A 13,491-nucleotide genomic window follows, 5' to 3' on the forward strand; every position below is an offset into this window, starting at 1 on the left:
AAAAAAGCAAATCCTCTTAAAACACCTTGAAATTCCTATGTAACCACCAGATGCCCCCAAAACTTTTCTTAAACTTATCTGAAGTCCCCTGAAACCCCCAAAAAACTTCGGAAACTCCATGAAACCCCATAGAATCCTCTGAAACTCATTGAAATGCCTTTAAACGTCTTGAAATACCCCGGAACTCCCTGAAATGCCTGGAAGCCTCTTCAAAATCTACTGAATCTCCTTGAAATTTACGGAAACGCCTTAAAATCTAACTGAAGCCCTTCTGAAACCCCTTAAGACTTCCGTAAACTTATTTTCATCTATACTCAAGCCTCCTGAAGACCACCTCTTTGAACACCTTGTAACTCCCACAACCTCTCTCTAAGGCCCCAGGAATTTCTCTGAAGCTCCCCCTGAAGCTTCCCGAAATCCCCTAAGATGTCTTGAAGCGTCTTTTAAATACGCCGCCCCTCTGAGACTCCATGTAACATCTGTAGAAACTCCGGGACCACATCCTTGAAGCCACCAGAGCTCACTAAAACGCCTCGAAACATTTCTCTGAAAGTCTCTGCAGCTCCACTGATACAAGGTACACCGCTTTAAAACGTCTCGAAATAGCTTCCCAAAACCTCTGAGATTAGCAGAAGCTTCATTTAAAGCCCCGCAGGATTTCATGAGAACCTCTAAAACGCGATGAACCATCTCTGAACCACCTTGAAGTTTTCCTGACAGCAGGACTGGCAAATGATTTCAGTATCCCATACAAAACTCGTTTGAAACATCTGTACAGCATATAAAAAACTCATCAAGCTGTATGAATGCTTGAAAATCGGGATAATACAGATAAATCTGTATCTATGATATCCCTGCCTGAGAGCCTCCTGAAACCTCCGAAAACTTCTCATAATCCCTTACCGAGCAGAAGAGAATAGCAAAATAATAACTACAAAATAACATAACCTGTTTTTATATCTTGTTTTGTTATTATTAACTTATCAAGGAATTATTTTTTTGCAATTTCTCATCGTAATAGGCTGTTTTACCTCACGCAAATATGACAGGAAAAGGCCTACTTTCCCACACCAAATTAACAGTGCTGTAATGGTTCATTACAGCATTGATTTGCGTTGCGTAATGAACCATTACAACACTGTTTTCAGTTTTGACCAACTTCTTGATACTTTCTGGGCGCAGTTTTGAAAAATTGTGACAACTGCGCAGTATGACCTGTTATGATCAGATTTTCTTAAACATGGCTTTGAACAACAGTGTGCAGTTTGATGAAAAAGTTTTGTTTAAAACTATACTCAAGGGTTATTTATGAAATTGCAAAAAAAACGTTGTACGCAACTCGGTGCAGAACTCGATTTTTCCAGCACTCGTCGTAAAAATCGTCATTCTGCACCTTGTTGCGTAAACTACTATTCCATGACATGTTTTGTTGGACAATCTTATTTTGTTAATATCCAGCTATTGATATGCACCCATTAAACAACATTTAAATAACATGTTTTGTTATGGAGCAAACTAAGTTATTATTATGATTTTGAGAGTGTACAAATATTAACAAATATAAACAATATCACAACAATAACATGTTTTTATATTGTAACTACAACATTGGATATTTACGTTCTTTACAGCATTCCGTCAGCCTAATATTTTATAAACACTCCGACAATTATGTCCTGTTTTTTTTCTTTTATCATTTTTTGAATCCAGTTATATATAGTTGTATCCATTCCATAGAAAATCTCAGAATATTGTAATACTTGGTGGATTAGTAGTTCCTCGGAAATAGTTAGACTCATATGTTATAATTCGAAATTAAGATAGCTCTATCTAAAGGGTGGTCCAAAAAATTTGCTTTTGGTTTGTAATCAATAACTTTTGAAGATCAAAATTTGTTATTGAAATATTTTCCAAATTCATTGTTACTAAGTTGTTATTGACACAAACAAAACATGTTATTAAATAGGTCTTCCAGGAACATTTTTTTGTTATGATATTTGTTATTTTGCCGCTTATGACACGCAAGTTCATAACATAACATGTTATGTTAATAACATTAAAATAACTGATTTCATTACTCAGTTATTTTGCCAAAATAACGCATTTTGTTATGCGATTGTTATTTTCTTCTGCTCGGGTTCAAATCCTCTAAAACATTTTGAAGGTTGAATTGAAACTGTTATATTATTCTACTGGGCGGCATAACATTATATCCATATATAGGAATTTTATGCATACATCCTGCTAGGTCAACACGTGACAAAATCAATCAGTTCAAATTTTGCTTGTCACAAATGGTCGCCCGAACAGAGGAGAATAGCAAATTAATAACTACGGAATCAGATAACCTGTTTTAAAATATTTTATTTTTTTTTATTAATTATCAAAGTATCATATTCCTATAAGATCTTTTGTTGGACAATTTCATTTTGTTTTAATCAAGCTTTTGGTATACATCCAATGAATAACATTTCAATAAAATGTTTCGTGGATGTATTAGTTTTGATATTATTATACCATATTGAGATGTAACACAACAATAACTAGCATTGAAATCAAAACTACATCATTCGAGATTTACGTTGTTTTCCGAGATAGGGAGCATATGCGTACGCATTTTGCGTCAGTTCCTCTTCTTACTCTTTCTGGCATCACGCTCTAACTGGGACGAAGTCGTTTTTTTTAACTCGGGAGCGGTCGCGGCGTGTACTTACCCGGGTAGAGGCTAATGGCAAACAAAGGACAAAATAATAACTGGTTTTGCAATCATATCTCGTTTTGCCATTCTTCTGTTATTATGAAAAACTTATAATGGCAAATCAATAGCAAAATATACAATCATAGCAAATCTTGTCATTGATATGTTATTCATGAATAGTGCTAAATAACACATCAATAACAAAAATTATTATCATGGTAAAACTTGCAATTTAGCACCTTTTATAATGAATTGTATAAAATATCAAAACAATAACATAATTTATTTTGATATTGTGAGAAATTATTTATAAACATTAGGCACCATTACATATTTTACTCTTAATATACCATTAACTATTATGTATATTGTATATTTCGAGCATAACTTTTCAATTCGACGTATCTTGCTACTTTGAAATAATAACTGAATCTACCATTATTTTAAAATTGAATTTGAACAGCTAAACCTACCATTATTTTGATCGCTACATAAACAGCTAAATTTGTTCTTATTCTGTTATCAATAACTCAAGAATGTCATATTTTGTTATTCACCGATAACAGTTAATTTGGGTCTTATTTTGTTATCAATATCTCAATAATAACTTATTTTGTTCTTCAATTTAATCCGCATGCTTTACCATTACTTTGTTATTACAATGGCAAAATAAGTTATTTTTAAGTTTTTCTGCTACCAAAATTTTGTTATTATTTTTGTTATTTTAACTCTTATTTCAAACAAACAAATAACACATTTTGCCATTCAAACATTCTGTTTTAATGGTAAAATTTGCCATTCTTTTGCCATTAAGCTCTACCCGGGTAGTACACGCACCAAGAAAAAAGGTCGCTTGTCTTGTGATGCACAGCGTGTGCTTAGTGTCGCTGAGGGTAGCCGAAGATGCGACTGCTTGAGTTTCTTTTATTAAACACTTGGAAACTCTGGAGGAATTCGCGTCTTAATTCCTGAAGAAATCTTCAAAAGAATTCCTGGCGCAATGGTCGTTGAAATTCTTAAATTTTCGAGCAGTTGTTGGAATTTATGGAAGAATCTTTTGAAAAAAAATGGAGAATCCTTCGGAAGAACTACTGGTGAAATCCTCGAAGAATATTTCAGAGAAATCTTAGGACGAATATTCAGACAAATGATTACCAAAATTCTTAGAGAAATCTTTGGAATAATTCTACTCTTTATTCTGGAGGAATTACTAGGTAAATCTTAAAAAAAAAACCTTGAGAGGACTCTAACAGATCTTTCGGAAAATTTATGACAGAATCTCAAAAAATGTTTTTAAGAAATCTGACGACGGATTACTGAGAGAATTATCAAAGAAATTTCTGAAAAAATCCTCGGAGAAATCCCTGTAGAAAACATAGAAGGAATTCTCAAGGATTTTCTTAGAAATCGACGGAGGAATTTCAGGAAATATCTTGCAGAAATTCTTGTAGGAATAATCAGAAAAAGTTCTGGAGAAAATCAAGTAAAATTTTCGGAGAAATCTTTGCAAGGAATTTGTGACGTCATTATTGAGCCTATGGAACATTCTTCGTAGGAATTAACACAAAATTCCCAGAAAATTGCAATAATATGCGCAATATCCCAAAAATATTCTGAGAAATTTCGTAATCTGTCGAATATTCTCAAAAATCTGCAGTATCAGTGTTGATAAAATAAAATAAAATGAAAACCATCCACTGCTATCGACGACCAAATTTAGTTATGCATAATCAAAAATTGGAGCTTACATTATTTAAAAATATAGAAAATACTGAAATTCAAAAATCTTGCTTTAGAGTTAACCAATTTTTAGATCTCTTTTCATGTTTTAATTCATGAACACTGAATATAATATTTTTCGATCATTAGAAAACAATTCTTACGTCAGAGTAATGAACCTTGTGTTTTTTGCCAGTTTGGAGCAGTGTCGCGAAGCATCAGCGTACCAGTCACAAAAAAGCTGATAAACACCAAGCTTGTATCACCCTGTCTCTGCGGTTTCTGATTCGCTCTCTCTACAGTCGCTAACACCAGAAAGGACAGAATCCCATCATAGTCACCCGGTCACCCTTGTTTTGCTACAATCATCCTGACTTGGATACGGCTCATGTGAGTGTCATGACTCTCTCCGTCGCCTCAAGCAGATGCACGCGCAACAGCATGTAAAACTATGCATGTGTATTATCACAAGCACGGTACTACGTCATAAATCCTATTCGTTTTGCAAAGCTCAGTTTAAACGCAAACATTGAGCGCACCACGCAGTTCGCCCTGGCTACGGCAAACGCTCTCACTTCGCCCGTTATGCATCGTTGCTCAGAGAGATTGATTCTCTCGCAACCCGCCTGAAGCATACTCAGCAACTGCGATCGCTGCAAAGCTGCGAAGGGTGGAACCCACAACATGTTTGTCATTGCAGGCGTGACATGCTAGATGGTTCGTATCACCTTGGGAAGGGTGACTCCAGAAAGCGGTTCAAGTGATTGTCTCGTGATGGTCGCGATTATTCGCAAGACTGGTTTGGAGTCCAAAAGCATAATTTTATATAATAACTAACAATGTTATCTGTAATCAATGTAGTTTTTGTATTATAACTTATATAGTACTGAACTTAATATCATAACAATTTTTTTCAAGATACTTTTGAGATATCACAGGCCTACATCATGCTGTTTTCAAAGGTCCAATATCGTGATCATAATAATTTTGGACCAGAAAAGTTGATTTTGGAGGTTTAGTGTCTTCGAAGAAATTGTTCTGTATGTTTAAACCTTTCTTTTAGAAGTAGCAATAATATGATAAATCCACCTGAAAGTGAGAGTGAAATTCTATCATTTTTTTATAAATGAAAATGACGTGTTGTGTTTTCAGCAAAGTTATAGATAATGTCGTTATGAGAAAACTTCCAAACCTCAATTTTTAGAGATATGAGTCATTTTTTTGTAAATGACCTTTTAAAATCAGTTTATTTATTGTAACTATCGTATTTCTTTCAAAGACATTGAATTGTTATTTAAAGTAGAATTAGTTCACGATCAATGTTTAAAACAGACCTTATCGATGCTATAAATTATTTTGACCCTGAAAAATTGGTATCACAAGCTTAGCTTATTCGAATAAGTTGTTAAAAAGATCTTCTTTGGAAAGAATTACTGTAGTGATCAATTCACCTAGTAGTGAGATGAACATTCCTTTTTTATCATATGTGATGATAATACACTGATGTCTTTAGAAAAGTTGTAGGAAATATCATTATACGAAAACTTGCCGAAAAAGCTATTGTTCTATGTGCTCCATTTTTGATGGTCTGGGTATTTTTTTGTGAACAACCCCCAAAAATCATTTTTTTCTAGAGTTTTGAATTGCGATTTCGAGGGATGGCTTTGAGTTGGTAAATATTTCACCATTGTTGAAGAACTACTGTTTGATACACTATTGATTTTTCTTATACGTACAAGTTGGGACAAAGGATAAATTCCGCGCCTTCTTTGTCATTTGTTTGTACATCTTTTATCCGACAATTCTTTACTCTGGTTCTGATTTTTCTACTGGTCTACAACATCTCCAATATTTTCATGAGTGTGATTATATATTTTAGCAGTGTAATATACCGAGCAACAATGTATAATGAAAATATTAATATCATGATCATGACCTACGCACAGTTATGAACTAAAGAACAGCTTCCTGATGTTTATGAAGCTGCATTGAATCCTGAAAGTATTTTATATAGTCACTTGAGCTTCCAGGACATATAATTCTTACAGTAAGTAATGATGCGTCACCTAACAAAGCAATTCAATTTATTGTAATAGCTATAGATCCCATTTTATGAAGTGCAGGACAGTTTGGAATATCTCGAAAGACTCATAGTCTTTCTTGATGTTTGCTCTATAATGATTGCATGCCATGTAAAATTTATTTCGGTAATGCAAACTCCGAACCATATAAATTTACACCATATGTTTGAGTTATATCTATTGTATCCCGACTAGAAGATTCTAACAAAAATATAACATAACTATAACAACCATAATATGAATGACTCATTGTGATATAATCATGTTTAACATCTTTGAGGTTTAAAAATATTATAACTCAATTGTATCATATTATGTTATGAATGTTGTTCAATTACTCATTGTGAAATATTTTAGTTTTGATTCTTTGACATTCTGAACATCATTTTACACAATTGTATAAAAATATAACAGAAACTAATTTAAGCTAAAATTGATATCATATTGTGTTATAATTTTGATCTGATTATAACAAAATAGGTTATTATTCTGATAAGACCGGTGTACTTTTTGTTACAATTTTAGTTATTTTAACATCATCCTGCATCTAGTTTATAACATTATAAGATGTAGAAAAAAATCATAACATCATAACACAATGTGTTATAAACATGCTATATTTTTCTAGTCGGGATGTGCCAAGTTAAAAACCTCTAATATTCGCACATTCAAACATTCCAAAATGCATTTGAAAACCTTGGGGCGGGGATATTATTTACAAGAAATTTCCAACTAAGAAGAAGGGGAAGAGCACAAAACTAACCAAAACCAAAGAAAAACAAAACTGGTGTTTGACTGTAGTAGAGAGGAGTTTCGTTTCTTTTAGATCAAAGTTGTTGCGGAAGTTGTTGTTCTAACCGAAAACATGTCAGAAGAAAACGCGGGGGAAGGAAACGGAAGACTCGTCTGTATCCTCGACTGTATTACTCATGTGGTTTGTGGTAGTTGTGACGTGGAGGGTTTGCGAGTATACGTGTGTTGTTCGCCAGTAGTTCTCAACCGATAAAAATGATGTTAGGTAATGGTGGTTTTTGAACCGAGAAGAACCAAGTATTATTAAGGTACAGTTGATATGGGTTTTTTTTTCTGGTGTTCTGAAAGGTTGATAGAATAAAATGTATCAGAGAATATGCATTCATTACCTTGACCCGCTGCAGATCGATCGGACTCATAATGGTCCCCTGGAAGAACTCCACGGTGGTGAAATGGCGCTTGAACAGACCTTCCAGCTCCAGATCGGGTGGTTTACTTTTGTTTGTTTGATTTTTTTGATTGGTTTTTTGGTTTCGTGAAGTGGGATTTTCAATATTTTTGATTGATTCAGGTTTCGGGTTCGTGTTCGAGAGGTGAGAGCAAGCATATAGGCAACAAAATGATTCGATAAATTGAATAAACGGTTGTATTGTTTGATTTTCAACATAGTTTACGCAAAAATTGTTACACCAAAAAACGGGGAAGAAATCGCGAGAGATCATTACATTAATCGTTATTGATCGTTATTAGTTGAAGCGTGAGTGAAGATACAAGTGACATTTGAAGGAAAATGAATTAAAAGAGAATTTCACTATTTGTTAGTTATTATATTGGATTGGATCAAACAGAGAGGTAGTGGAGTGAATCACGCTTCAAAATTGATCTGATGATAAAACGATTCGAATCAATGAGTCTAGGGGCGATAACTTCGATCAATTATAATATTAAACGGTTAAATTATTTACTCATCATCTGAAGCTGGGATGCAGCTCAACGCGGAATTCCTTCATTAGTGTACTTAAGTTATTGAGGGAAAGGAAACAAGTCTTAAAGTAACTGCTTTTTCAAAAATATGTAGTACGGGAAACTGTTTGCAAACTGGCAATTGAAAAGAGCTTTAAATCGAATTCGAATTCAACCAAAATAAGTAGCAGTAAAAATTTCGTGTGAGAAAGATGCGGCATTCCAAAATAATCTATCGTTTGTTGCTGATTGAAATCATGAAACGAAAGGTAACAACTGATAGCGAGAAATTGCGAATAAATGAAGATATTACGATGAAGTAGAACTGAAAACAACGTCTTAGTAAAAAAAGAAAACAATTTCGGAAATTGAGTAAGATAGGCATTACCTTGAACATGCAATCGAAGTGAAGAAGAATTGGTAGTGAAAGAATCCGGCTTGTCAACCGTAGACAATTAGCTCACTATACAACCAATGGAAAAGTTTCGCTACCAATAACGAATACGAATTGACTTAGACATAGAGTTGTAAGAAATTTTGCTTTCGGATAATAGTTTGCTGCGTTTTTTTTTTTTTCGTGAACAAACCGAAGCGACGACGTGGCGGTACTACTGGATCCGTTTGCCGAACCACTTGCTGTATTTCTACGGAAGCGAATGTAAACGGAGCGTCTATCCTAGGTAATTACGAACGGAAATTGAACTGTGCAACGCTCGGTATATAAAGATGAAGCTGCGCGTATAGCTAACTGGTTGATAACATTGGATCTGGTGGCAACGATTTCTTTTGGTGGATCATTGAGGTTATGTCAAATAATTTTAATAATTACATTTTTTTAATTCAATTCATCAGCGAGTAACAAGAAATAGAATAATATAACAAAATTTCTATGCGACGGCCTTACACTTCGAACATCTACATGAACATGCCATTTAAAGGCAACGTTATGTTAAACAACGCGTCTGACATTGTTATCAGATGATGTGACGATCGTCATAGTACAAGATATGGCGACCGTGACACAACTAAACACATTTGAAATTTTGTTGAACTGAATGATAATTTGTAATGGATATCAGAAGGATAAAATTTCACTAGACAGAGGATCTTATGGACACTAAGATAACCCCAAAGATTACGTGACCTTAATTTACCTTAGATTGGCCTTAACAGAGAGGTCATATTGCACGTTGGAGGATCATTTTGAGATGTAGGATAGGAATAATGGTGAACATACTAAACAAAAGCTCTGTAACTCGCAAAACGGTGCTTATAATGACTGAATGCACATCAAAGTTACTTAGAAAAACAGACCTTATTTGGAAATAGGGTGACTCAAATCAAGGTGACCCAAGTAAATACCCAGTAGCAAATTCAGTTGATTTGAATGACTTAAATTAACGCGAATGACACATAAGGTTAGTCGTAAACCAAACCAAATGAGGTGACGATCGTAATAGTACAAAATATAGCGACCGTGACAGGAATTAAAGTCTAAAATTTGCTTGAATGAAATAAAAATAAGCAATGGGAAAAGTGGCACGTATTAGGTGAACCCAAATGGTCATTGAGTTGATCCTGATAAGTATTGAATATTCATAAATTGTTCCGTATAGTTCAAATACGGAACAATTTATAAATATTAAGAAGAACTTAACGGACGCCAATTGACATTAAAGTGGTCTCAACGCACAACTGATGATAGCTTCAATTAAAGTAGCCCCAGCAAATATATGAAGATGACCAAGACGGAAACTCTTAATAATTCTCAGAAATTTCCTAATGAGACATCAGGTTAGTCGGAAGTCCAAACCATAGGATGTGGTGATCGCCATAGTAGAATATATGGCGACCGTGACAGGAATAAAAGTATGAAATTTGCTTGACTGGAAAAAAAATCTAGTACATAGAGTGTTGTGAAAGAGAAACTTCCCGTTTTCCCGTTTTTTTTTAATTTCCAATACTATTTCACCTAAATCACAACAGAAAATCGATATTTAGGTTATAAATAACGATTCCTGAGAAGTTCAACTGTTTCTTGATACTTTTGCGAATTTTAATTGAAATTATAAAATAAAATGTCGACTCTACACAGTGACATCGCTCAAGTTTGACATAACCTCAAATGATACAACATTCCCAACGTTGATACGACTAACATCAGTCAAAAACGCACAGTTTTCGTCTTTGTTGATAATATATCTCGTCAACTTTTTTTTTCTCGTTTGCCAATAAACTCAAAGAAATCAATAAAGCAGTGCCTCTTTAAGCGTTACTGCTTCTCTGCACCATTATCTCAAACTGGAACATTTAGAGATCAGAAAAAATTCTAGCAATCTACTGAAACTTACAATGAACAATTTAAGCGAAACGAATAACAAACTGTTACTTAACTATTTCCAAGAGAGTGTTTGTGAGTGTACAATAGATACCTGCTCAATAGTGTTACGTTTTTTCCCAACTGCGTTACTCAACGCGCGATAGTTTCGTGGATGGTGGTTAGGTGAGTTTCGATAACTGTTAAACAACCTCTGGTTGTTGGTGGTGCTCGGTATGTGCAAAACGTATGTGTTTATATAGGTTTTGTTGTAGGTGTGTAACTAAATGCAACAGTATTCTTGTATCCGATTGTGAAGGGACATTTCTTTGATTTTGAAAGTTTTGTTTTGTTTTAGAAAAAGAGTAGTTTGGTGCTTTTTTAGTGAATGGGCGGCTGATAATGTTCAAAATTCCGTTTGTTCACTTTCATTTCGGATTTGGAAGTTATTACTAAAGAAGAGGGAGACACCGACGTTCTCCAAAAAACGGAAGCATTGATGAAATCAACAAGTGAAAGTAAGAGAATGGTTCGTTTTGAGTGTCTTTGCGTTTCTTTAGAATGTTTCAATTGTTGTTTGAAAGAGAATATGAACTTAATTCGGTTTGTTAGCTATTGGCTGTGGGATGTACCTTTACTCGCTCCAAATCGACTGCGTTCATCATAGTTCCCTGAAAAAACTCCACCGTTGTGTAATGTCGCTTCAAGAGACCTTCGAGTTCCAGATCAGGCTCCTTTCTATAGTTCGGTATTTAGGTATAGGTAGTTTTGGTTTAACACGTTAATATTTTGGTTCACATGTTTTGGTTGTTATCAAACGAATCAATTAGATGTTTAAAAAGATTCATAGCTCCAACAAAGCGGTGAAAGAATGAGAAACAAAACAGGAAACAATGGCAGTGTGAACAGAATGGTAAAGAAATGAAGAATGGGACAGTTCGTAAAAAAATCGACAGAGAAAAAAATAACAGATGAAGGGGAGAGAAGATCACTTATTAATTTGGAATGACTTTGACAAAATAGCCTTGGGAACAAAATTCATTTAAAAAATTGCTTTAATATTATAATTGATGAATGTAGGACAATTGTATCGGCATCGATCAGAAGCCAAAGTTAATTGTTTTCGATAATACAAAAATATGGCAACAAGAAAGAGAAATGTTCATATGAGGTTAATGCAAAATGACTCTAATGTAAGGGAAAACGGGACGGGCGTGGTAATTTTTGGTCATTATATTTGACTAGGAGAGCTCTAGCTATGCTAATGTAATCAATGTAATGCAGATTTGCGCGATTTTCAACAAACACACAACAAAAAGTGGGGTGTAACTTAAGACTCAAATAGCAAATACGCAACACTGGTAAACAGGATCACTTACCGATGTAAAAATACCACTTCAACGTCCACATCCTCGCGATCTTCGTGTAAAAAATCCTTCAGGAAGTGTGACACCGACTCGTACGTTATATGCCCGCACACCACGATATGTCTTTATTTTGGTTGTTTTTTTTACCAACCAGTTGTCACACAATGTTTTCCCAACACCACACATCACAACGGAAACAATTTCGATTTCGATACATCACCATAGAGCAAATACACCAATTCAACATGTGGGCAGCAGCAGTCCACCAATCCAACGGTGGCAAGTCCAACATCGGCAGCAGAATCGATTCCATCCAGGGCAGCATTTTGAATGAAAATCAAGAATTTCCCGATCGACATCGAGGGAATCGGTAGTAACAATTGAAAACAGAAAGAAATATATTAGTATTTTGAACTGGACAGTATTTCGGTGAACAATGATACAACTAGACACAATTTACAACAAAAAAAGTAGGTTTGTTGGTTCTGATGGAGGCTTCGCTGGAGATAGAATACGTGGAGCATCGACTGTGCCTGAAGGGACGTAACTTACCGGATGAAATACCATGGTTTCTAGGATAGTCTGTCATTATGACTGTATAAGTAATTTCAATTCAAAGACTTAACGTGCGTCTCTGGAAGTTTCCAGTAATAAGCCAATGGTAATAATTTTTAAAAAAGAATCTAAAATCTAGAAGAAAAAACAACATTTTCAAGTATTTCCGACACCTACCTTTCTGAACGACAATCACACAATTTAGATCTTGAATATTACGGGAAAAACTCAAATTTACATAATCCAGATACTGAGGATTCCCCTGAACGGAAATGTTCCAGCAGTCGAATTGGCAATATTTTTAAATGAACGTTGTCATACATATTCCAGAACAAAAAAAAATGCGGTCCCGATAAAAATTACAACATGTTGTTCGTTTCTAAAAGTCCACAGTATCTACCAGGGGGAAACGTCATCGACACTTCTAAAATCTATCGTCCCGGTAGGTCGGAAGCGAAAGCTTGCATTAGGGGATTTTTTATTATTTGGTACCAAGGTTCTCAGAATTTAATGTTTTTTTTCCACAGGTACCCAAGCAACACACATGGTTACAAATCAGTGACGGCAGCGTATGTAAGGGTCGCGTAGTAGATCACAGCGGCTTCTTACACAGTGTTCATATGAACAAAAACTGAAAACCAGCGTCGCCTAATTTTTCGGAAAACTCCAGTGGAAAACAAACATTTTCCATAAACACCACCTACTTTGAAAAACCAAAACTCAAGAACGAAGCATCGTATACATTTTTTTTGTGAAACCATTAGCAAATTTTCTCAACAATTCCAAAAAAATACAGCTTGAAAAATATTTTCCACAAAATTTTCCACTGTTAAGGAAAATTGGTTGGAAAAGTCGGAAAAACTAATTAGGATGTTCGGAAAAATTCCCCAAAAAAAAGGTAACTACCTAAGCTATATTCTAAAAAAAACATCAAGATGTGGTTTTTATCCGTACCAATTTTGTGGAAATTGTCCAGATGTGCTATACGAGCCGTTTTTTTTTTTTGAAAATCATAACTTAAGAACGAAGCATCGTCGA

At 34.7% G+C, this 13,491-nt stretch overlaps 1 protein-coding gene across 40 annotated transcripts in view; it reads right to left on the reverse strand.

The window, feature by feature from the left end:
- The window catches only part of LOC109398458 (calcium-activated potassium channel slowpoke), a gene marked incomplete at its 3' end in the record, with an annotated part of 197,830 nt that overhangs the window by 67,500 nt on the left and 116,839 nt on the right, over positions 1 to 13,491 (reverse strand). For 21 of the 40 annotated variants that reach the window (XM_062846878.1, XM_062846876.1, XM_062846863.1 and 18 more), the window contains 2 exon segments: positions 11,164 to 11,269; positions 11,911 to 12,021. In XM_062846878.1, the coding sequence (XP_062702862.1) occupies positions 11,164 to 11,269; positions 11,911 to 12,021 (217 nt within the window). 40 annotated transcript variants of the gene reach the window in all.

The sequence above is a fragment of the Aedes albopictus genome, chromosome 1, assembly GCF_035046485.1.
Source record: "Aedes albopictus strain Foshan chromosome 1, AalbF5, whole genome shotgun sequence".
Taxonomy (NCBI): Eukaryota; Metazoa; Arthropoda; class Insecta; order Diptera; family Culicidae; genus Aedes; species Aedes albopictus.